Below are 25,508 nucleotides of genomic sequence, written 5' to 3'. Positions count from 1 at the left end.
TTTTACCTGTAGTACTTTGAGATTTAGCTAAATATAAAGTGCATTACAAATACAATTATTATTATTATATGGCCGTAAATGCTGTGGGTTCGGAGAACCGGACCATGGCAGAAATTAAAAAGAAATGGTCCGATGTAAAACTCGAAATTGAGAAACAAGTGGTGGTGCATCGTAACAGCATGGCAGCAAAGGGTTAGCGTGAAATGCATTTCCTGAGTGATTTTGTTGTTCGTTTGACACCATCAAGTTTAACAGAAGTTATTAAGTGGTGGCGGATTAAACAGTAGGATTTCCCGTTTGGGTTTTGGCATTTTAATGTGAACATCCACATTATTGATGTGAATTGCTCCTCCCAAGGTTTCTTAAATTTTTTCTCCTCCAGTGAGTTTTTCTGGGAGATTTTCCTTGAGGGTTTAGGTTGGTTGACATGCTTGCATGTAAAAAGGGCTATACAAATACATTTTGATTTGATTAATGATCAAACTTTTATTTTTATCTTCTACAGTAACTGTGGTGGAAACTTTATTTTGTTATGTTTTGTGAGTTTCTGCACTTTTCAGTTAGAATTCGCCACGTTACAGAGCCAGACAAGACTTTGCGGATGGTCCGCACATTCTCACGTCTGCTCAACAGTTTACGTGACGGCCCACACATTCTCACATCAAGTTAATTTTTATACATCCCACCGTGTGCGTGAAAACCAGCGTACGCAAGCTTTTCGTGCGTACGCAGCGTTTATACATGAGGCCCCTGGTGTCAAGACCAGATGTCAAAACTTGGTTTCAAAACTTTTTCTGCCCATGTGAAATAATCTATGCTCCCGCAACTTTTGACATAAATCCAACACCATACCTGCTGTCCTCACTATCAACTGTACACTGTGTAAAGTGTATTTCTGAAGTTGTTGTGTGTGTGTGTGGTAGGGGTGGAACGGTACACTGAAGTCACGGTTCGGTTCATACCGTGGTTCAGACATCACGGTTCGGTATGAGTTCGGTACAACGGAGGGAAAAGCAAAAACCAGGTTCCTCTACAAGTGAATACGGTGCATTGAAGATGACATATAAGTTCCGATTGCATCAGTAATCTTTTGGCCCTATTTGTATGTGTATCTAATGGCTGGTTAAGCACTGCAGGGAGAAGTTGAACTTTTTTTTGTCTCGTTCCAGTGATTGGCACAACTGGGTGATGGCGTCGGATATTTAGTCATTTAGCACACGCCAGATGCGTTATATGCGTTAGCATGTTAGATGTATTTACACTCACATACCCCACAACCAGTGACGTGCGGTGATGTCAGTAAGAGGCTAGCTCTAGGCACTTGAATGGGAAAATGTGTCCAAACTTTTGACTGGTACTGTACATGTTGAAGAATACAGGATCGAAGTGCGCAAGTGACTTTTTCGCTTGTTGTCCGCAGTGAACGGACAGTAAAAGCACTGCTTATTCAACAATTTTTTTTTGTATTTGATTATGCGTAACTGTTACATTCGTCATCGTAACATCTAAACAATTGGAATAACACACATTGCATATATAAATCACAAGAATAAACAGTAAAAATACAAATACAAGTTTATTAAATAAAATGATTTAATAAAAATGTTTACGTTTGAATTCTGGCAGGTAGGCAGTGCCTACCCAGACTGCACGTCACTGCCCACAACTGCTGAACAACGCCGACACACAGTGCTTGTCTTATCCACCACTCTCTCGCCTGTACTACTGTAACTGAATGGGAAACCGAAGTTTTCCCAAACTTGCAATCTTAAAAAGGCCAGCTTGTCCTCTATCTCTCGTGACTCACGGCGGCGCCAATCAGAGCTTCAGAGCTACAGATTAAATGTCCCTAAAGAACACGAGTATCTAACAGTAGTTCCGCATTACATTAATTAATTTGCACGCAAGTTTTATTGATTTTATACCGTGTATTCTCCGTGTAATTTCATGCACCAAACCATGACGCCCGTACTGTACAGTTCGGTACGAATGCATGTACCGTTCCACCCCTAGTGTGTGGTGGCCAGGGTAACGTGCAGCACTGCAAGCAGGATACACAAGAACACAAAGTTAGGTATTACATAGAAACACCAGACTAAACACAAATTATTTAGTTTAATTTGTTTTAATAAATAAATACAAAAATAAATGAATCTCCTCAAGGTTGTAGTATAGTTCTAGCACATACCCAGCAAGACGCCAAGCCCCTATACTCTTAGTCCACTTGTCTACAGTATTTCTACCTAAGCGATCATCATCACATCCCTCCTGAATGCTCTGCATCGTTACACATTTCTGACATCCCCCAGAAAGTGTATTCATTTTATAACTTTTCTTACTCCTGAACGCAGCCGTGGCCAGATGCAGAGGAGATCTAAGCGATGGAATAGAGACCCTTCCTGTCAACAGAGACACAGGTGAGGAATGATGTGTCCTGGTGTGTTGGTGTGTATGTGGTGTGTGTACTTGTGTGTATGTAGTGTGTTTGTGTCATACCGTACATGATACTATACATCCCTAGTCAGGTCCTAGCAAGATCTGCATTCAGGGAGACAGCTTATTTGAAGAGATGCCCACAGAGAAATATATACTATATAGATAACATAAGGTTTGTGTCTAATTTCTTATAGGATTAAATAGTTATGTGTAGAATATTAACCAAGTATGCAGCTTCAAACTATCTCTGCTGGTTAAAACACAATGTTTTCTAATATAATAAAAGGCTTCAATAGCATTTCAAAAGAAAGGGATTCAAGATTTTGTCTACAAAAGTATATTTATATAATGAAGAAGACCTGCATATCCATAGTAAATATAAGACCTGAAATGTATCATAGTCATATAGTCATCATATCACAGTCATAGTCATCATATCATATTCATATAGTCATCATACCATAGTCATCTATGTCATTCAGATAAAACGTGAACTTTGGTTAGGATTAGGAGTCTGTCCTGTTTGGGATTAGGTTTGCAGTACACCCATAACAATGAGTTCAGTTATGTGTAACATTTTCACATCAAATATTTAAATAATTACATATAATAATAATTTATATAGGGTTACGGTTAAAATGTAACAAATTATGTACAAAAATTACATGTATTTTATATATGTTATTTATATAATTACATATACTTTAAATGTGTATATTTATATAAAATATAGTTTGTTAAATATAGTTGAAAATTGGACATGGGAAGAGTGAGTATTTTTATTAATGTGGGTAGAGCTCAGTGGTAGAGCATGGGGATGGGTATAGCTCAGTGGTAGAGCATGGGGATGGGTAGAGCTCAGTGGTAGAACACAGGGATGGGTATAGCTCAGTGGTAGAGCATGGGGATGGGTATAGCTCAGTGGTAGAGCATGGGGATGGGTATAGCTCAGTAGTAGAGCACGGGGATGGGTATAGCTCAGTGGTAGAGCATGGGGATGGGTATAGCTCAGTGGTAGAGCATGGGGATTGGTATAGCTCAGTGGTAGAACATGGGGATGGGTAGAGCTCAGTGGTAGAACATGGGGATGGGTATAGCTCAGTGGTAGAGCATGGGGATGGGTATAGCTCAATGGTAGAGAATATTACTGCAGATCAAGTGGTAGCAAGTTCAAATCCCTCTTGTATGTTGTTTTGAATAAAAGTGTCTGCTAAGTGGACACGTTGTTATTATTATTACTATTGGCCTGCAGTGACACCACTGGATTCCAGGAATTTCAGGCCAGTAGACCAGTAATGTCAGATTACAGGTTTCCACATATTCTGCCTGCAAAATGTGTTTTGGTTCAGGTTGCTATCTAAGGCCGAAGATGTGGGTGTGGGGCTCAACCCTAACCCTTAGGTTTCTCGGAGGAGGAGCAGCAAGTCCAGCCTAAATTAAGAGAAGAGGGGCTAACCCGGTTAGGGGGTAGAACACCCAGCCGGTGAGGTCACAGTAGAATGAATTTCAAGTAGAATGTTGAGAACTTTATGGAGCTTTGAGAACTGTTTCTCTTTTCCACGGTCCGTTGTGATGAAGTTCAGGTAGCAAGGTAAGCAGGGCATCTTGTGCTGGAGTTGAAAAAAGTATACCTGCCAAATCTCCATACACACACATGCACACACTTACACACACAGCCAGACAGAAGGAGAATGTCAAAACTCTCAGTAATTCTATGAATTCTATTCCACAGTGAAAGGAGTCGAGGTCCAGGTAACAGATCATAAATTCCTGTCAATACCATTCACAGTAGTGGTTTTAAGCGGTCAATACCATTTACACTTGTGTCTATTCCAATAGCTTATTTCAATACAGGAGTTTTGATCAAGTTAAAAAAGTAGTTCCCAGGCAGGCAGGCCAGCACACCCCGGCCCAGACCAGATCAGACCAGCCCAAACCAGACCAGATCAGAACACCTAAAGGACATGACAGCAGTTGTACTGGGCAAAGGGCAGCAGCTTCTCCTTGGAGGTGGGCTGGATGTTGAAGGAAAGGGCCTTCTCACACAACGGGAGCTTCAGCAGCCGTTCTCTTAGCTTCTTCCCTTTCCCAGGTTCCACCCTCAGTGCCGCCTCATAGCCCGCCTCTTTTGCCACACACATGTCCGGAGGTGCATTTTGGTAGTCAGACCTCGCCAGGTGGAGCCCTTTCTCTGTGTTACCTCCCTCCTCCCCCTCGGTGCTGGGCACCGCCACCCTACGTGCCTCCACCCCATCTGGGCCCAGGTCCACACAGTCGTTGCTGGAGAGGAAACAGCTCTGGCTGAGCTTGGCCGCTGTGTTGTTGTTGTTCTCCAGAACGCTAGAACTGGGATCCCAATTAGGCATTTCCCGTTTCCCCCGGCAACACTGCACCACCCCTTCGAGACAGGGTGATGGTGGGGGTGAGTCTACCACTGTGTGAACCTGGTTGTCCACCCCACTGATTCGCTGATCAGCAGTAACATGGTTGCCTGACTTCACCTTCAGTGGCTCAGATGTGTCATACATGGATACAAGCTCAGATCGCATCATTTTCTGTTCCTGTACTGCTGGCTCATGTAGATCATCCTCTTCCCTGTTCTGACTATCCTCTTCTTCCATCGTGTACTCTTCTTTCTGCTCCTTCTGGTCCTCCATCTCTTTCTGTTCCTTCCTCACGACCACAGTATCCACCTCTTCATTCGGGCTTCCCTCCAGAGCCCCCAGCTGTCCTGCTCCCTCTTCCTGGACAAGGGCTGGTCTAGCGGGACTCTGCAGCCCCCCAGAACCCCTTGGATCTGAGGGGGTAGGCACAGCCTGTGTTGTCTGCACTGTGCTGGACAGCAAGGCCTGTCTGAGCAATTGGGCCTCTTCCTTTTCTTCTATTTCTTCTTCTTCCTCCTCCTCCTCCTCCTCCTCCTCCTCACAGATCAGCCGCAGGGCTCCCAGACTCTTGAGGGGGGGATCAGGGGGGTTGGGGGGTGTTGGGTGCAGAGAGAGAACTTGACAGGGTACAGGGGTGTACTCAGACAGAGGGTTCTCTGGACGACCTGGTTGAAGCAGGGGCCTCGCGGCGAGAAGTTTCCAAGACTCAGACGCTCCCCTGTGGGCAGAGCCAGCAGGCAGCGCCCCTCTGACAGCCCCATGGTGGAACCCCCTGTCCTGCAGACCCAGGGACGGTACCAGAGGGGTGCTGTAGATACAGATTCTCAAGTCAGAAAATCATAGGGATCTGTGTTTCTAACACTACTAACACCCAATACTTTGAGGGTGGAGACTTTGTGAATGATAGAATGAGTGTGCTGGGAGCTGTGGTGTATATGTTGCAGGCTACTTGCATGTATACACACACATACAGGGTATATGCTTTGGGTCTTACTGTGACAGCTGAGGTGGCCGGTCTTCCTTGTCTCCAAGGATACGCTCCCCTAGCAGATAGTAGGTAGCTGTGATGTGGTTGTAGAGATCAGCCTCCAACGCCCTGACACACACATGCAAGCACCACCAGACAGGAGAGAGAAACAAAGGATAGAAAACACAGGAAGGTAGTACAGAGAAGTGGAGGAGGAAGAGTGGAGAGGAGGACGAATGGAGGAGAAGGAGGAGTGTTGAGGAGAGGGGGGGTAATCAATTTCATCAATTTTATCTTGGTTTGTAAATCTACATTTACGCATTTAGCAGACGCTTTTATCCTAAACGACTTCCAAGAGAGAGCTTTACAAAAGAGCATAGGTCACTGATCATAACAACGAGATAGCCCCAAACATTGCGAGCAGCCAAAACATGAAGCATACATTGTGGAAAACCAAATAAGTGCCAAAGGGAAGAACCATAAGAGCATGCAGTTAAACAAGTTACAATTGAACAACATGAAACTCCCCACATAAATCTATCTTAAAAAATATATATATTCTTTGAGTCAAATTGTTAAACAGTCTAGTAGGGTTGATTGTGGAGTTACAACTGTGTCACTGTACACCACACAGTTAAAGCGGATGAATGGATCGATCTAAAAGGATGACTCCCATCCTTTGCACAGTGAATTCCAGCTACTTCCTTCTGGATGAAGGTATATAGTTCCACAGTGCAGAAAAAAACAGTAGAAACAGCTTTGTTCCAGCAACTATTACTCAGTCCTAGCAATCTTGCATAGATACAGTATACAAAAGTAATGTTTATTTAAGTCCTTATTTATTGTACTTTACCCATGTTGAATAAGGAGAACTTTGAGCAATTTTTTCAGATTCAATGTTTTCAATTTTTTTATGTGTCAAGATGTATGGACTCGCAATCCACTGCAGACCAAATCTACCTACGGGTACAAGTAAATTAACCTGAACCTCAACCTGAGGAAGACTGAGGGAGGAGGAGTATCTCACTGTTGGATGGTGTCCTGGTCAGCAATGTGTCGGCTGACCATGGCATGCAGGATGGACTGGTGCTCCTCTGGGGTCAAGCTGAGGTGGGAGGAGAGGGGGCTGGAGGAGCCATGGGGGGCTGGGTCCACACCCTGCAGCCAGGGGTGACCCTCGATCTCCTGCAGGGGTGCCCGCTGGCACGGCGCTCTCTGGAGCATCCTGGAGATGAGACTGGGAGAGCGGGAGAAAGGAATATAATAAGATGGAGACGTGATCGGAGGAGGAGAGAAGGGTAGGGAAGAGAAAGGGGTAGTGGGAGGAGAGAGACGTAAAGTAAGTAAGACTTTATTTATATAGCACATTTCATACAAGAATTGTAGCTCAAGGTGCTTTACATAAAATCAATAAAAACAATAATACAAGTGATAAAAGTAATAATTAAAATAGCAAATTATAAAAACAATAATATAACTAATACATTTAATAAAAGTAGTAAAACCCTTCTGAGATCAAATTACTTAAATGCTTCGGTAAAAAGGTAGGTTTTAAGCTGTCTTTTAAAAATGTCTAGCGTATTTGCTTCCCTAATATTTATGGGTAATTTGTTCCATAGTTTTGGGGCGTAATTGACAAAGGCCGAATCACCAATCTTCTTATGACTGCTTCTGGTGACCTCTAATAGGCCTGCATTTGATGATCGCAGTGTTCTAGCTGGTGTGTAGTTTATAAGGGAGTTAGCAATGTAGCTAGGTCCTTGTCCGTGTAGAGCTTTGTATGTGAGGAAAAGGACCTTAAAGTCAATTCTGAAGGTAACGGGGAGCCAGTGTAAAGTAGCTAGGACAGGACTAATGTGTTCTCTCCTTTTAGTTTTGGTTAATAATATGATAGGATCAATATCTGAGGTTGTGGAGTTAGATTCGCAGACAATTTTGGAAAGTTCACTAAGTGTGATACAGGTAAATGTGCTCATGGTTATGTTGCAGAATCTACTGATGTCAGTTTCGACCCCACTATTAATAATACTAGCTCTGATCAAAGTTATTTTGTTCTTGAAGAACAAAGCAAGCTCTTCACATTTAACTGCTGAGGATTGGGGTGGAGCAGGGACAGTGTTTAGCAGCTGGTCAATGGTGGAGAAAAGAACTCTGGAATTTCTGGCATTTTCTGTAATAATGTTGGAGAAATATTCTCGCCTTGCTAGACGGATGATTTTGTTATCGGTGGTTAGTGTATCTTTGTAGATATTGTAGTGGATAGTGATTTTTGTTTTCCTCCATTTTATCTCTGCTGCACAGCATTTTCTTTTCGTTTCACTAACATTTTTATTTCACAGCCATGGGGAGGTTCTGCTTGTGCACTTCTTTTTGGTTTTCAGTGGTGCAACAGAGTCTAACACGGATAATAGTGCATCATTGAGGTTCTCTACCATTTCATTAAAGGGAAAGATTACAAAACTCCCTCTTGTCTGCAAATTCATACTCTAAATAGTCTACACCCTCCAAACGTTGCTCTGATTAACCTGCCACTCTCTCATGCCATTTGCCAGACAAAGCTGTCTCCAGGGAGTTATGCAAAGGCACTCATCTATTTGACAGTTTTATTGCACTGCAGAGAGGAACTTGACTCTGCAGTACACCTGTATGACCAGGAGAAGGAGCACTGCTCAATCAGGTTCTTCCGCTTCACATGGAACACGTGTATGTGTGTATGTTGGCAGTTCATTCGACTTCAATAGCTCCCACTTGTTGTAGGGACTGAGTCTGCAGTCCATTCAGACTAACAGGTCCCCTCAGCTGTCTTGTTAACAGGTGGTTCATAAACATCCTTAAATATATACACTCATGAATAATTGACATACTGTCCTAACTGATCCTGCATTCTTTGGGAAGACTGCATGGGGAGAGAGATGGGGATGGAGGAAGTGCGGGGGTGGATGAATAGAGGGGTGGAGGGGGGAGGAAGTGCAGGGGTGGATGAATAGAGGGGTGGAGGGGGGAGGAAGTGCGGGGGTGGATGAAAAGAGGGGTGGAGGGGGGAGGAAGTTCAGGGGTGGATGAATAGAGGGGTGGAGGGGGGAGTAAGTGCAGGGGTGGATAAATAGAGGGGTGGAGAGGGGAGGAAGTGCAGGGGTGGAGGGATGGAGGAGTATCTGAGGATACTTTTTTACACACTTTTTCCTGTTAATAGCTATATATTACATATTACTTAATTTATTTTCTCTTTCCCGATTCAATCTAAACATTTATAGTATTATCTATAGTTTTTCTCTATGTGGTTTTTCCTCCTGGAACTCGACGCTACTGTACCAGTTCGACTAGCCAACTCCAACGCACTTGATGGATTCTCTTGGCTGGCATAAGCTATTAACGTAAGTTGACTACAATGTCTCTCACCCACTCACATTGTACTACATGTGACATTTTACTCGATAGGTTGATTCTCCTAGAGAGACGTATGCAGTCGCTCGAGGAAGAGAGTAAGCTAGTAACTTTAGATGCGACTGGCGCAACATCACGAGAGGGAGGACTCCAGACTAGCCCCACCAGTTTCGCCTTCGCAGCTTGGTGGGAGTGGGACTCCTCAGACGTTAGTGATCGGTGACTCCATCACTCGTAACATTAGATTAGAGCCACCAGCGACAGTTTACTGTGTGCCTGGGGCCAGAGCTACCGACATAGTAGCTAATCTTAGTGTGCTGCACTGTAATTTTTTTAAATTAAATTACCGCACTTTTTCTGTAAATTATACGTGCTTTTTTTCTGTATTTCTGAATTACAGGAAATACAGATAGAAAGACAATGGCAAACTGTACATTTATATTTTTACATAAAAAGTTGTTATATATATACACTTTTTCTTTTTTTAACTTAAAAATACAAAAAAATAACTTTTTTTTACAAATATTAATAACATTTTCACCAAAACGTTCTGTTAAAACACAATTTCATAAATATAACATTTTCACCAAAATGTTCTGTTAAAACACATAATTTCAAAACTAGCTATTTTAACAGATATCTTGCAGATATTTACTTTCATCCCACGGACAAATAACTTCTTAATAACATAATTTTTGGTTTAGATAGGAACCTTGAATTGTGAACTGAGCTTGGGTAGTTGACGTCATGCAATCCCAGCATGCACCAGTCAATATCAAAGACTACAAAAGCCTGCAAAAGCCTGCAAAAGCCTTTTTGGGGCAATCTCGTTGTTTATGATCATTGACAAATGCACTTTTAGTAAAGCTCTCTCTTGGAAGTCGCTTTAGATAAAAGTGTCTGCTAAATGAATAAATGTAAAGACTCCAGAGTAGGACGAAGGAAAGTTGATTAGATAGTTGTGTAGCGGCAACGCTCATGTTACCCAGAATGCCCCGCGGCAAGCTGAAAAGCTACAGAGTTAAAGGTTTAAGCTTAGTTAGATAAGCATTGTTTGGAGTTTTGTTGTTGTGTTCGCTCTGTTTTGATATGTGTAATGTGATGGTCTGTAGTTTGGATAAATTAAGTGTTCACCCTGAGTGTGACTGTTGTCCAGTTAGATGGCCATCTAACATGTCTTTTAAGATAATCGTCCGGTCAGCAATGTTCCTGTCCAATTCCTACAGCTAGCTGATGATACAGTTGTAAATATCTGTATATAATGGCTGTATGTTGTGCACACGAATTGTTTGGATTGAACATGTTAAATCGTAGTGATGGGCATTCCGGCTCTTTTTCGTGAGCCGGCTCGTTTGGCTCACCTCACCAAAAAGAGCCGGCTCTTTAGGCTCCCGAACGGCCCTTTAAAAAATACATGTTTTAACTATGAATTTGACTATGATGGGTGTGAAAACTATTTGAATTAAATTATGAAATCATACTCGATCGTAACCACATATCTTTAAAAATGCATTGATTTGTCATGGCTCTCCTCTAAGCCTACAAGTATTTTTTTGTTGTTCTTTGAATTAGTCAATTATTTTAAATACAATTAAAATTCATTATTCCATAATCATTTAGGTTTTTATAGGCTGTATTAATCTATAAAAAATAGAGTCGGCTCTTCAGATATGCGAGCCAGCTCCCGACGTTCACCTTCAAGAGCCGGCTCTTAGAGCCGGATCATTCGCGAACGACCCATCACTATTAAATCGTTATATCTTGTTTTGGCTTTATTGAATATTTGTATTTATTGAAAATGCTGTATTTTTACATGGAACAAAAAAAAACGTGTCATAACATGGGTTTATAATGTGAACGTACACAACGTACATATGTTTGTACAAATACAAAACGTTTTTTCCCCCGCAAATCTGGTTTATTCAGGATAACAGTACACATTTAAAATTAGAAATGCTGTTTTTTTACAAAGAAGTAGCACAGCTACAAGAACAGCTTGTAATATAATATTACAGATATATCTTGTAAATTTGGTACAGGAAAATTAACATTATTTTACGGTTAATTCATGTTAATATATATATATCTATTTATTTTTTTTACTGTAATTTCATGGGTTTACATTTACATTTAGCAGACGCTCTTACCCAGAGCGACTTACATTAAGTACAGGGACATTCTCCGGGAATCGAACTAGCAACCTTCAGATTACTAGCCCGCTTCCCTAACCGCTCAGCCACCTGATTCCCAGGGTTTAATCTGGCGTCCCAGCTGCCAGATTATTCCAGTTTTTTTACAAGTTTTTTTTTTACAGTGTGGCTAGCACCAAGGCCAAAGCTAAGGCACATGGCGCATACACTGATGATAGGTACGAGAATATTGTCATACATGTCGGCACCAATGATGTTAGGCTGAGGCAGTCAGAGGACACAAAGGTTAATATAGCTCGGGCATGTGACCTTGCTCAAAAGATGAGTCGGCATCGAGTAATAGCCTCAGGTCCACTACCTGTTAGGGGGACTGATGAGATCTACAGCAGACATAACCACTGGTTGGCTCGCTTCTGCACAGAACAGGGTTTGGGATTTGTAGATAACTGGTCTAGTTTCTGGGCCAGACCTGGCTTGTTGAAAAGTGATGGGCTCCATCCGAGTTGGAGAGGTGCTTTTCTATTGTCTCGGAACACTGAAACTATTTTAGAGCAGACCTGACACTCGCAAGAACAAGCCAGGCCACAGTCTCTTCGAGATTCTGATAAATATGTTGCGAGTTGTTTGGGGCCCGATAGCTTAGTTTGTAGCCCGATAGCTTAGTTTGAGACGGTTTCGGTCCCCCGCCCCTTTTCCAAAAAGCCTCGGCCTTCAATTGTTAGGGATTTAACTTTTATCCTGCCTTGCTCCCCCGTTGTCCATACTACTAAGTTTGCTGCTAACAGTGCCACCTTTTCAGAGGAAATATCTATGACTAAAGCTGCCAAAAACCCATACTGGAATATTGGGCTCCTAAACATCAGATCCCTATCCACAAAGGCCGTTTTGATTATTGATCTGACGAATATTCAGCTCTGAATGAAGCATTGCCTCCAGATTTCGCGTACTCACACATTCCTCGTGTCTCAAAGAAAGGTGGTGGTGTTGCTATGATATATGAAGCCAGATTCAACCTCAGCCTAAAATCTGTGAACACCTTCAAAACATAAAAAAAAATATATATAAAACCACCAACTACATTAAAGAGGATTAATGCTACTACTCCTGCCCCCCCCCCTAATTTTGTATAGTTACTCTATACTCTCAATTTGGATCTTCAGCTATCACTAGACTCTGTTGCCCCCACTCAAACCTAGGATAAGAAATTGGCTCTAACTTTTAAATTACAAATAAAGTTTCTATATGTCCATGGAGGCCTGACTTGATTTGACAAATAAAGTAAACCTGCTACTGTATATTATTCCTGTTATTGTTTCTGTTACTACTTGGAGACGACGGGGGACGGGGCTTCTTCGTATTTTAGAGTTCCTCTTCCCTGGAACAGATTTCATGTTCCAACTGAGGGGGGCTGGCGCTGTCTTAGTGTCTAGGGCTGCATCAAATACCCTTTTTGCTCTGCTAAATTGCTGCACTAGTCCACACTTGACCGGTGGGGACCTCGTTCTAATAATACTGTAACTGTTAGCTGCTCCTGGCATTCTCTAATTCATGCTCTCCTCTCTGTCCCCCCTCCACACATCCCCTGTGGTATGGGGAGTTTGAGCTGTCAGCACCTGCCTGGTTGTCGGTCTGCCAACGTTGGACCTGGTCGCAGGTGGACATAAATCTGTAACAGTCTGCCAAAGATGGGTCTAGTCGCCAAGTGGACACCAGTTTACAGTCAACAGCGAGCTCCCGGTCCCTTTCCTCATTCCCCTGCCTGTGATGCTGCGCCGATCACAGTCCCCAGCCCTGTGGCTACCTCTGCTTAAATTGACATTTACCAACTCTGACCCAAGTTGAACACTGGATTTACGTTTTGCACACAGGACCATCCACACACCCCAGGGGTCTACAAGGATGGAGAGATGGATGGAAGGAGGAATGGAGAGGCCAGTAGGCTGATCTTTCCACTAATAAACCTAGATGGGTGCTGTTTATCTAAGTCAGGAGTGGGTCTAGAGGAGAGATATCAGCGGAGGAACAGAGTGTGTGTGTGTATGTGGGGCAGCTGGGGGTCAGTTAAGGTTATAGACCCAGGGCACACACTCAAACACACCAGAATGCTATTCACAGCAGAACAGCATGTCCCGAGGAGTGTGTGTATGGGTTAGACAGAGGAGTGTGAGTTTAGAGTCTGGGTGAGAGGACACAAAGGGATAACAAGTTCCTAACCCTTCCTCTTCCCTACACTCCTCCTCCCTCTTTCTGTCCCTCCCCACCATTTCCCTCTCTCCCTCCTGCCTCCCTTCTCCTCCCTTCCTCCACCCCTCCTCCACCATTCCTCCTCCCACCCCCTCCAGACACAAGGGGACAGCAAGTTACTAACTTACGTCTACGTCGCCCCCTCGATCCTCACTCCTATCCCCTCCTCCCTTCTCTCCTTTCCCTTCCCGCTCACCTATCCTCCCCCCTCCCCATCCTCCTCTCCTCCCTTACTCCATTCCTCTCCCCTCCTCCCTCCCTCCCTCCATTCCTCTCCCCTCCCCCATCCTCCTCTCCTCCCTCCCTCCATTCCTCTCCCCTCCCCAATCCTCCTCTCCTCCCTCCCTCCATTCCTCTCTCCTCCATCACCCATCCTCCCTCCCTCCTCTCCCCTCACCCATCCTCCCCTTCATTCCCCATCCACCTTTCTCTCCTCATTCATTCATTTATTCATTTAGCAGACGCTTTTATCCAAAGCGACTTCCAAGAGAGAGCTTTACAAAGTGCATAGGTCACTGATCATAACAACAAGATAGCCAAAAAACATCGCGAGTAGCCAAAACATGAAGCACACATTGTGAACAACCAAAGTAAGTGCCAAAGGGAAGAACCTACTCTTGGCAGCGTTGTGAGACGTGTGTGGGCATGGCATAGCGACAGTCCATGATCCTGATGAGCGTCTCGCTGTCATTGGCCTCCTGGAAGGGTGGGTGACCACACACCAACATGTATAGAATCACCCCCAGTGACCATATGTCTGAAATACACACATGTATATATATCATTATAATCATCTTGTCAATTCATTTATATTTCATTTTGTTAATAATTAATCCGGAAGAGATCATGAAACAAAGTTACAACAGAGAGGGACTACTGACGAAAGGGACTTTTGACGAGATTTGACTTGGCCTCCCTCTAAAAAACGTGAGACTTGACTTATTCTAAACTCTGTCTGAGGTCATTGAACCTGGCTTTGCTAGCCAAGACTAAGCTCTGACACCTACTGCTAAATCCTGGCAGGCGGTTCGATGTAACAAACAGTTGTGCGTCTAGTCACATTTGTATTAGTCATTTAGCAGACACTCTTATCCAGAGCAACTTACAGTAAGGAGGGTGAAGTGCCTTGCCCAAGGACACAACTTCATTTTGCACGTCCAGGAATCGAACCGGCAACCTTTTGACTATTAGCCCGATTCCCTAACCGCTCAGCCATCTGACCCCCTAGTTGAGCAGCTCCTTAAATCCTTTTTTTTTACCCTACTCTGCGACTCTCTGAAACCTTCCTCACTACTTTTCATATAACCCCTAATAGTGTTGGACTGTATGCCTTATCTGGAATCCTGGAGCACTGGTACCTTTGCAATTCCTTGTTCACGCAGCCACTCTAGCCTGTATAGTCACACAGTGTCCACACAGGATAGACCTTGAGACAGTTTAACCTCTCATCTACTCAATAACGAACACATTCACACACAATGTCCACATGTCCTTCGCTTGTGCTGACACATTCTTTAGCGTGTTCCTTTCCTGTCTCCTCCCCTTCCACCTTCCTCAGGATTGGACAGGGGCCGGAGTAACCATGGTAACCTGAAGTCTCTGGGAACTTGCCCGGAACATCCTGGACACAGAACATGGTGACCGGTTCATCAGAGAGGAAGTGAGGAGCAGAGGAGAGAGAGGAGAGGAGAGAGAGGAAAGGAGAGGAAAGGAGAGAGAGGAGAGGAAAGGAGAGAGAGGAAAGGAGGGGAAAGGAGAGGAGAGAAAAGGAGAGAGAGGATAGGAAATGAAAGGAAAGGAGGGAGAAGAGAGGAAATGTTCTATTCTAAGAATGTTCAGCCTTCTGACCCTTCCTTTCCTCCTCGTGCATGTTTCTCACAATCATGTGTTTCTGAGGTCTGGGACAGAGATGGTGTTCTAACTGCCTTCACACACACATCTACAGACACAGTTTTGTTTGTGGGTATTAGCTACACACACACACACCCTCCACACACACACTCACATGGGTTATTGTATGCTACTTTCTCAGAAGAAGACATAAAACTGTACACAATGTTCCTCACACTTTTCCTAGCCTACATTGTCCCATATAAACTTTCACACACACATACACACACCTTACAAAAACACGTTTGAGCATGGTCAAGCATTGATCTGTGTCACATACATTCTTACATCCTTACCACACATACTTATGTTGCACAGGCAAGGCAGCCACAAGCACACAAGAACACACACACAGACAGCCACACAAGCACACAAGAACACACACACAGACAGCCACACAAGCACACAGGGCAGTGTTACACAAGGACATGAAAGTCTCCTGAAATGTCTCACTTCTGAATTCAGTGAATTTAGTTTAATCCTGAACCAGATCCTGAATAGGACCTGTCTGGGGGAATACTACACGACATACTACCTATACCATACGTAGTATTCTACAAATACAACACAACATACTTCCTATACCATATGTAGTATTCTACAAATACAACACAACATACTACCTATACCATACGTAGTATTCTACAAATACAACACAACATACTACCTATACCATACGTAGTATTCTACAAATACAACACAACATACTACCTATACCATACGTAGTATTCTACAAATACAACACAACATACTACCTATACCATACGTAGTATTCTACAAATACAACACAACATACTACCTATACCATACGTAGTATTCTACAAATACAACACAACATACTTCCTATACCATATGTAGTATTCTACAAATACTAAACAACAGATACTATGTTACTTATGCTACACTATACTGTACACTGTACATACTCTAAATCAGATGGGAATCAAATGGCTGAGCGGTCGATTCCCCGCCTTGCCAAATGATGTTGTGTCCTTGGGCAAGGCACTTCACCCTACTTGCCTTGGGGGAATGTCCCTGTACTTACTGTAAGTCGCTCTGGATAAGAGCGTCTGCTAAATGACTAAAATGTAATGAAAATGTAACTCTACCACAAACACAACTTACATACACACACCAAAACATACACAAAACAACACACACCCAAACACAACACACATACGCACCAACACTTACAACACACACAAGTACTGCTTTCTCTGTCCAAGGACTCCCGCACACACAGGTTATTTGTACTTTCTCTACATCCAAAAAGACAAGAAAGAATGGTTGATATATGGAGTGTGTTTGTGTGTTTTGAGTGTGTTTGGTGTGTATACATGTGTGTGTTGACAGTATGTGTGTGTATCTGTGTATGTGTTGACATTATGTGTGTGTATGTGTTGACATTATGTATGTGTGTGTTGACATTATGTATGTGTGTGTTGACATTATGTGTGTGTGTGTGTTGACATTATATGTGTGTGTGTTAAGAGTATGTGTGTGTGTATCGGTGTATGTCTTGACATTATGTGCGTTGACAGCGTGAGTCACTGTCACTCAGGTATAAGCTTATCTCTGTCAGCAACAGAAGACCCTGGCCTCGCCAGCACATCTCTTCTCTGCTGCTCAGCAACATCTGGACCCGTCAGCCACTACCTCCTCCCTCTATCCCTCCCTCTCTCTCTGTGCTCCTACTCCCCTTCCTCCTCCCCCCTTCCTCCTCCTCCTCCAACCCTTCCTCCTCCCACCCTCCTCCTCCCCTCCCCCCTCCTTACCCACAACTGGGGCATTGCACTCCTCCTCCCCCCCTGCCCCCTCATCCATCTTCCCTCCCCCATCCTCCCCCCCCCCTCCCTGCCTCCCCTCTCCTCCTTACCCACGGCTGGGGCATCGTACGCCTCTTCCTCCCCCCTCCTCCCCCCCCCCCTCCTTACCCACGGATGGGGCATCGTAGGCCTCTTCCTCCTCCCTCCTCCCCCCCCCCCTGCCTCCCCTCTCCTCCTTACCCACGGATGGGGCATCGTACGCCTCTTCCTCCTCCCTCCTCCCCCCCCCTCCTTACCCACGGATGGGGCATCGTAGGCCTCCCCCAGAAGGATCTCGGGGGCAGAGTAGGCCAGGGATCCACAGCTGGTGCTCAGCATGGCGCCGGGCTGGAAGAGGTTGCTGAAGCCGAAGTCTGTGATCTTGACCCTCTGCTGGTTGAAGAGCACCACATTCTCTGGCTTGAGGTCACGGTGCACCACGTGCAGACGGTGACAGTAGGCCACGGCGCGTACGATCTGGGCAAACAATACCCTGGCCATGCCCTCGGCCACGCCTCCCTCGTGGCGCTGGATGTAGTCATACAGGTCCCCCCCGTCGCCCAGCTCCAGGATGAGGTACAGCCTGCAGGGCGTGTCAATCACCTCGTACAGGCGCACCACGTTGGGGTGCTGCACCAGCTTCATGCAGCGCACTTCTTGTAGGAGGTGGCCTGTCGCCATGGCGTCCAGCTTGGTCTTGTCGATTACCTGTGTGACGGGAATGATGATAATGCTTTTATTGTTTCGAAATAATCACTCCATCTGGTACTATAACCTATCACTATGTTTCAAAGCCAAGAAAGACCTATGCAACAGTACCCTACCGTGCACTCTACTCTATATACCTGCACTCTACCTACACTCTGTCGTACCTTGATGGCCACCAGCAGGCCAGTGACGACGTGTCGTGCCAGTTTGACCACAGCAAAATGGCCTTTACCTAGCGTTCGGTCCAGCTCGTACATGCCAGCAATCTGATCCTCGGGACCACTCCTGCCGGCCGCCATGACTGGGACAGGGGTCAGGAACAGGGGCAGGAGTTACGGACAGGGTTAGGGTACAGGGTACAGGGTCACGAACAGGGGACAGGGGTCAGGGAATGGGGTCATCAGAGAGATGGGGAGGGCTATGAGGGGCGACTAGAGCAGGACCTTATGTATTACCTGTTGAGACAGAGAGGTGAGGAAGCAGGTCAGATACAGGCCATGCAATGTACTCTTTCACAGGTAAATATCCAGGACGTTACAGATAGACATGTTTTACACAAGTCATGCAGGTGCATACTGGTCTGTCTGGATAAATAGTGGCGTAAAGAGGACATGAACACAGTGGCCACAAAGACTTTCCATAGGGTAAAGGTTAACGCCTCTTACACTGTGTGCAGTCTACATCAATTACACAATTCACATGACACAACAGCTATCAACATGTTGTTTGGTATTTTACATATTTTAGATCTGACATTACAAAACAAGTCACACCATTACTTCAACCAGTCACAAGACCTCTTGAGTCCTTATACACACAAACACTTGCAGTCACGGGCAATCAGCTTTTTCTGTGAAAGTCACAACACAATAGAATACCCTGATGCTGTGGCGCTGTTGTCCATCAGCACTTCAAAACCAATTTAAAATGTATGTTATAAGTGTGTGTCTTGTGGGTTTGTTTTATGTTTTTACTCTGTAATAATCTAATTTGGTGCATCAAATGGTGACATTTATGTTCTAATCTAAGCACTTATAGCGGCTCATGTTGTTTAATTGTAACTTGTTTAACTACATGCTCTTATGGTTCTTCCCTTTGGCACTTACTTTGGTTGTTCACAATGTGTGCTTCATGTTTTGGCTACTCGCAATGTTTTTGTGGCTATCTTGTTGTTATTATCAGTGACCTATGCACTTTGTAAAGCTCTCTCTTGGAAGTCGCTTTGGATAAAAGCGTCTGCTAAATGAATAAATGTAAAATGTAAATGTAGTCTGTACATGCTCCATTTTAAGTAAAATAAATGTCTCCTGTCAATGAAAAATACAGGCGTGTGGAGGGTATGTGTGTGAAGGTGTAAGTGTGGAGGGTGTGTGTGAGGAGGGTGTGTGTGTGGAGGGTAGGGATGGGTATCGAGATTGTTTAGAACCGGTTCCCAGTGAATCAATTCCTTGGAATCGTTAGCAAAATTCCTTAACAATTCTGTTAACGATTCTCTGTGCCGTTGCGTATGCGCGAACTTTTATAGTTTATTCAGACAGACTGCAGCAAACATGGCAACTAGAAAGTAGCTTTCTAAAGTTTGGTTGTATTTCACACAACAAAATGACAACAACGCCACTTGTAACGAGTGTAAAAAGTCTATTTCGTCGAAGGGAGGAAATACTACAAATATGAAGAAGCATTTGAACACACAGCATGGAATGAAGTTAGTGGAACGTCATGTGTTCAATGCATGCAGCAGCGCAGCTAACGTTCGCGCTTCATCTCTAACTATCTAAGGTAGAGCTAAACTGCTCAAAAGTGATCACAACCACTTGTTACCGTGTGAAGCAGTTTGGCTTTATTGTGTGTAGTCGATCTAGTTATCTTCTGTCCCGTCGTTTGAAGCATACATTTTAGCTCCAGCATTCGTCTCCCATTAGTATTGATCTTATTGATCATTTCACGTTATCGGGGCGGCGTGTGATATCAGCAAACGTTCGCGTGTCCCATTATTAAACTGAGCATATCGATTTTTAATCCATTATTAAACTTACCATTTTAATTGTTTAACCTTTTAATAGTCCTGTTAAATGTGCCTGAAAACGCCTAAACAACATACCCAAAGTACATTGAAAGCTGTTGTTGAACCATTTGGAGTACATGCATGTAAATGGTCTCTTTTGAAAGGTGACACTGAAGTTATTTCCCCTGTTGTTAGGACCCCTGTAAGTCCTACTGGTGTTGAGTAATAGAAGCTTGAACACAAGGAAACTGAAAGTTTCTATCTCCGACTAGATTTAGTTTTGAAAACAGAGGCCTGAAGAGGCCTAGAAGTGGTAGGTATTAGCTCATTTCAAAGCCAGTCAAAGCCAGTTTGAGAAATTCGTTTAGAACAAGTGTGTGTGTGGGGGGCTGCAGGTAGCACAGACCTAGTTGGCTGTAGAGGAGAGAATCAATAAGAGAATCGATAAGCAGGATTTGATAAGGAGTCGGAATCGTTAAAATCTTATCAATACGCATCCCCAGTGGAGGGTGTGTGTGTGGAAGGTGTGTGTGTGGAGGGTGTGTGTGTGGAGGGTGTGTGTGTGTGTGTGAAAGTGTGTGTGTGTGAAGGTGTAAGTGTGGAGGGTGTGTGTGTGGAGGGTGTGTGTGTGTAGGGTGTGTGTATGGAGGGAGTGTGTGGAGGGTGTGTGTGTGTAGGGTGTGTGTGTGAAAGTGTGTGTGTGTGTGTGAAGGTGTAAGTGTGGAGGGTGTGTGTGTGTAGGGTGTGTGTGTGTGAAAGTGTGTGTGAAGGTGTAAGTGTGGAGGGTGTGTGTGTGAAGGGTGTGTGTGTGTGAAGGTGTAAGTGTGGAGGGTGTGTGTGTGAAGGTGTAAGTGTGGAGGGTGTGTGTGTGGAAGGTGTGTGTGTGAAGGTGTAAGTGTGGAGGGTGTGTGTGTGGAGGGTGTGTGTGTGGGAGGTGTGTGTGTGAAGGTGTAAGTGTGGAGGGTGTGTGTGTGGGAGGTGTGTGTGTGAAGGTGTAAGTGTGGAGGGTGTGTGTGTGGGAGGTGTGTGTGTGAAGGTGTAAGTGTGGAGGGTGTGTGTGTGGGAGGTGTGTGTGTGGGAGGTGTGTGTGTGTGTGAAGGTGTGTGTGAAGGTGTAAGTGTGGAGGGTGTGTGTGTGAAGGTGTAAGTGTGGAGGGTGTGTGTGTGGGAGGTGTGTGTGTGAAGGTGTAAGTGTGTGGGAGGTGTGTGTGTGAAGGTGTGTGTGTGGAGGTGTAAGTGTGGAGTGTGTGTGGCAGATGTGTATAAAGATGTGGCATAGGGTAAGATACCAGTCTTCCATCATAAGTACTACTGAGCAATACAATAACAGAACATCATGTGAGCTCTGGGGTGTGGGGATGCCACTGTATCTAACTACCCCAGCTGTGTTTACTACCCCAGCCTTATTCAGCTACCCCAGCTGTGTCTAACTACCCCAGCCTTATTTAACTGCCCCAGCTGTGTCTAACTACCACAGCCTTATTCAACTACCCCAGCCTTATTTAACTACCCCAGCTCTGTCCAAAGTTGTACCAGAAGGGGGAAGTGTTCTGCTGTATCACACAGACTCCCTGCCAGGACAGGACATTCAAGCACACACACATTTATAATAACAACACACACACACACACACACATTCATAATAAAAAACACACACACACACATTTATAATAACAACACACACAGTCTCAGACAAACCCTGCAGGGTTCCAGACTCGTCAGCAGAGGAGTCTCCCATGTCCAGTCTGCTGCTGGGAAGCTGCTAGTTCAGCAGAACTGAACACCAAGGAACAGGCCATGTGAGGCAGACCCACAACACTGGAGACATTCCTCACTAGCACAAGGGCATGGACAGAAATACATACGGGTACTTATACACAAAGGCAGACATACACATACAGTAGACGCACGCACACCATCAAGAGCTTTTATGACTCATCTCTCTCTCCGTTAAAGGAGGGTGGGGGGAGGGGAGGGGAGGAGAAGAGAAGGGACAGACAAGGTATGATCTCATATTCTGTTCTGTTCCCATCATGCAATATTCAGCATGGTGAGGTCACCGTGGGAACTAAGGAACAGAGAGGAGGGAGATAGGAAGAGGGAGCCTGAGACAGAGAGGAGGGAGGTAGGAGGAGGGAGAACTTAGAAACAGGAAGAGACAAGAAGACAGACAGGCAGACAGACAGGTAAGCACACAGACAGGCAGGCAAGAAGTCAAACAGACAGACAGGTAAGCACACAGACTGGCAGGCAGGCAGGGAAATGGTCTCTCTTACGAATTCCCTCAATTATCATCAAGCAGATTTAGAGACATGTCTTCACTCCTGTCTGGGTAGAACCACATCTCCACTGCTCAGATTCTGATTCTCATTATCTGGAGAGGATGGAGAGGAAACTAGAGAGGGTACAATTTCTGGGGAAATTGTGGGGTGTGCTTGCGTCAGTTGCAGAAGGGTATGTTTCCAGGCTGTGAATATCAACACCCTGTATTTTTTTACGTCCTTTGACTGGTTAGCTCCTGCAATTCCCACACAGCAGAAGTCTAGAAGTTAGGGTTAGGGCTAGCTCTACAATTTACTGTGGCTTGGTCTGAATCTAGGAGCAAAACGGCGCACAGCTGCCAGGGTATATGCAGGTAGCAACACTAGTGCTAAATAACTATTTAGCTGGTCGGCTCCATGACGCCGGATAAGTAGGGCTTGTGAGACTGCTCACCAAAAGAACGAAGGGATAACCAACTTGTCTAACAGATTAAGACATGTTTGTAGGTACCTAGTGAAAAGTAGCCTCAACTTTCCTTGACTTTTAGCTACAGTACTACATTTACATTTAGTCATTTAGCAGACGCTCTTATCCAGAGCGACTTACAGTAAGTACAGGGACATTCCCCCGAGGCAAGCAGGGTGAAGTGCCTTGCCCAAGGACACAACGTCAGTTGGCATGACCAGGAATCGAACTGGCAACCTTCGGATTACTAGCCCGATTCCCTCACCGCTCAGCCACCTGACTCCCCCCCTGACTCACCTGACTGTTGTACTAATGCTAAGGGCTCGCTGATATCGCTGTCTGTCTTGATTTCTGAATTACAGGAAATACAGATAGAAAGACAATGGCAAACTGTAAATGTATATTTTTACATAAATATAACAGCCAAATGTTGTTACTTAAAAATACACTAAAATGTCCGTTTTTTTTACAAATATTAATAACATTTTCACCAAAATGTTCTGTTAAAACACATCATTTCATAATAATAACTTTTTCACCAAAATGTTCTGTTAAAACACAATTTCTAGCTATTTTAACAGTTATTTTGCAGATATTTACTTTCATCCCACGGACAAATAAGTTCTTAACATAATTTTTGGTTTACACATAGGAACCTTGAATTGTGAACTGAGCTCGGGTAGTTGACGTCATGAAGTCCCATCATGCACCAGTCAATATCAAAGACTGCAAAAGCCTTTTGGGGGATATCTCGTTGTTTATGATCATTGACCAATGCACTTTTAGTAAAGCTCTCTCTTGGAAGTCGCTTTGGATAAAGTTGATTAGATAGTTGTGTAGCGGCAACACTCCTGTTACCCAGAATGCCCCGCGGCAAGCTGAAAAGCTGAAAAGTTAAAGGTTTAAGCTCAGTTAAATAAGCATTGTTTGGAGTTTTGTTGTTGTGTTCGTTCTGTTTTGATATGTGTAATGTGATGGTCTGTAGTTTGGATAAATTCAGTGTTTACCCTGAGTGTGACTGTTGTCCAGTTAGATGGCGATCTAACCTGCCATAAATTATTCTGTGGGAGAGCGATATTTCTCTCCATACCGTGCCGGTAGCTGGCGCAACAGTTTAATATATTTAATAAATTGTGATATATTGTTTTGGCTTGATTTGATATTATCATCTCTTGAACATACGGTGTTTTTAAGTTAAATTAATAAAAATATTATTTACCGGTGAAGGACAGCATGAAATGTAATATTACAGATATATCTAGTAAATTCGGTACTGGAATTTGTCATAACATGGGTTATAATGTGAACGTACGCAACGTATATGTTTGTACAATTACAAATCGCAAATCTGGTTTATTCAGGATAATAGTACACATTTAAATGAGACATGCTGTTTTTTTACAGAGAAGTTCAATAAATAAGTCATATTTACCGGCAAAGAACAGCCTGTAATGAAATATTACAGATATATCTAGTAAATTCGGTACTGGAATTTGTCATAACATGGGTTATAATGTGAACGTACACAACGTATATGTTTGTACAATTACAAATCGCAAATCTGGTTTATTCAGGATAATAGTACACATTTAAATGAGACATGCTGTTTTTTTACAGAGAAGTTCAATAAATAAGTCATATTTACCGGCAAAGAACAGCCTGTAATGAAATATAACAGATATATCTTGTAAATTTGGTACAGGAAAATTAAAATTATTTTATGGTTAATCAATGTAATTTAATGGGTTTAATCTGGTGTTCTAGCTGCCAGATTGTTCCTGTTCTCTCTGCCTGCCTCCCTGTCTGTCTTCCTGTCTCTCTTTCTGTCTGTCTGTCTGTCCGTGTATCTGTCTGTCAAGTCAGGTCAAACAGGATCAGACTAGTCCTGATAAAAATGAATTCCTTAAGTTATGTTGAAGTTAAGCAAAGTTTAGAAAGTGTCCATCAACTCTACAAACTGGCAGAAGGGCTTATATTTATTGTTTTAGTCAAAATCTAACACCTACAAAATACACGCCTTCTCCCAGCAGAGGTCTACTCTTGACCGTTATCACTTTCCTTGGTAAACGTCCACTCCACTGCAGTACCGAGGTGATAAATACGCATCTACACCCCTGATGAAATGCACAACAGCGTCATGGTAACATTACACTGCCTCAAACACGTCCAATAAAAATGCGCTGCTGAAAACGGTCGGTTTCTAAACATACAGACACACTAACGACGAACAGAGAACTTACCATCGTCAATAAAGAGGTTGTATCCTTTAGGTTAAAGTAGCGACGACTCACAGCGAACAGCTCTGCACTTTGTTACAAGCTACTGATTAGTTATCAAAAACACAATTGATACCAAGTCGTCAATACAACCAGATTTTATCAACTGATATTCTATAAACTGCACTTGCGGTCTGTTTCCGGGCATCTCCTTTAAAGACTAGGCAACAGAGATGCTGTCTGAGCGCGAGTCCTAGCTCCTGTTGTTCTCAGTGCGTCTCTTCTGCAGTGCTCGCGCAGTCTCCTCGCGCTGAACAGCTCTGAAAGCTGCTGGCCTCTGACGTCAATGCATTCCAGCTTGCTTCACCCTCCGGCCCATGGTGTGCCTTGCAGAGCGAGAGAGAGAGAGCGAGAGAGAGAGAGAGCGAGAGAGCGAGAGAGCGAGAGAGCGAGAGAGAGAGAGAGAGAGAGAGAAGAATAGACTTCAGAAGGCTGTTACGCAACTAGTAAGCGCGTTTATGATTAATAGGCGGGGAAACGCAAGACACATAATTAACCATATGCATTTTTACATATTTGCCTGAGAAAGATTA

At 43.9% G+C, this 25,508-nt stretch overlaps 2 protein-coding genes across 2 annotated transcripts; one reads left to right on the top strand and one right to left on the bottom strand.

Moving 5' to 3' along the window:
- Nucleotides 1-3,410: 3,410 nt before the first annotated feature.
- snrkb (SNF related kinase b) lies at nt 3,411-25,178 on the bottom strand. The gene is made up of 7 exons (XM_067234301.1): nt 24,940-25,178; nt 18,133-18,423; nt 17,518-17,968; nt 14,181-14,322; nt 6,815-7,024; nt 5,815-5,916; nt 3,411-5,628 (listed from the first exon to the last, which is right to left on the bottom strand). The coding sequence occupies exons 2-7, from the start codon at nt 18,265-18,267 to the stop codon at nt 4,392-4,394; spliced, it is 2,277 nt and encodes a 758-aa protein (XP_067090402.1). The 5' UTR covers nt 18,268-18,423; nt 24,940-25,178; the 3' UTR covers nt 3,411-4,391.
- On the top strand, nt 9,288-11,882 carry LOC136941586 (uncharacterized). The gene is made up of 2 exons (XM_067234124.1): nt 9,288-9,485; nt 11,430-11,882. The coding sequence occupies exons 1-2, from the start codon at nt 9,288-9,290 to the stop codon at nt 11,880-11,882; spliced, it is 651 nt and encodes a 216-aa protein (XP_067090225.1).
- Nucleotides 25,179-25,508: the final 330 nt, after the last annotated feature.

Source organism: Osmerus mordax, chromosome 4, assembly GCF_038355195.1.
Source record: "Osmerus mordax isolate fOsmMor3 chromosome 4, fOsmMor3.pri, whole genome shotgun sequence".
In the NCBI taxonomy this organism is placed as follows: Eukaryota; Metazoa; Chordata; class Actinopteri; order Osmeriformes; family Osmeridae; genus Osmerus; species Osmerus mordax.
The sequence above is the reverse complement of the archived record's forward strand: the minus strand, read 5'-3'. Positions and strand labels throughout refer to the sequence as shown.

Excerpts from the sequence above, each read along its gene's own strand:
- LOC136941586 (XM_067234124.1), top strand. The coding sequence starts at position 9,288 with ATGCGACTGGCGCAACATCACGAGAGGGAGGACTCCAGACTAGCCCCA. Across the intron at positions 9,486-11,429 it reads ACATAGTAGCTAATCTTAGT|TCTGGCGTCCCAGCTGCCAG; the intron begins GTGCTGCACTGT and ends CCCAGGGTTTAA.
- snrkb (XM_067234301.1), bottom strand. The coding sequence starts at position 18,267 with ATGGCGGCCGGCAGGAGTGGTCCCGAGGATCAGATTGCTGGCATGTAC. Across the intron at positions 7,025-14,180 it reads GTCTCACAACGCTGCCAAGA|TCTCATCTCCAGGATGCTCC; the intron begins GTAGGTTCTTCC and ends CCGCTCTCCCAG. Across the intron at positions 5,917-6,814 it reads GACCAGGACACCATCCAACA|GGCGTTGGAGGCTGATCTCT; the intron begins GTGAGATACTCC and ends TGTGTGTGTCAG.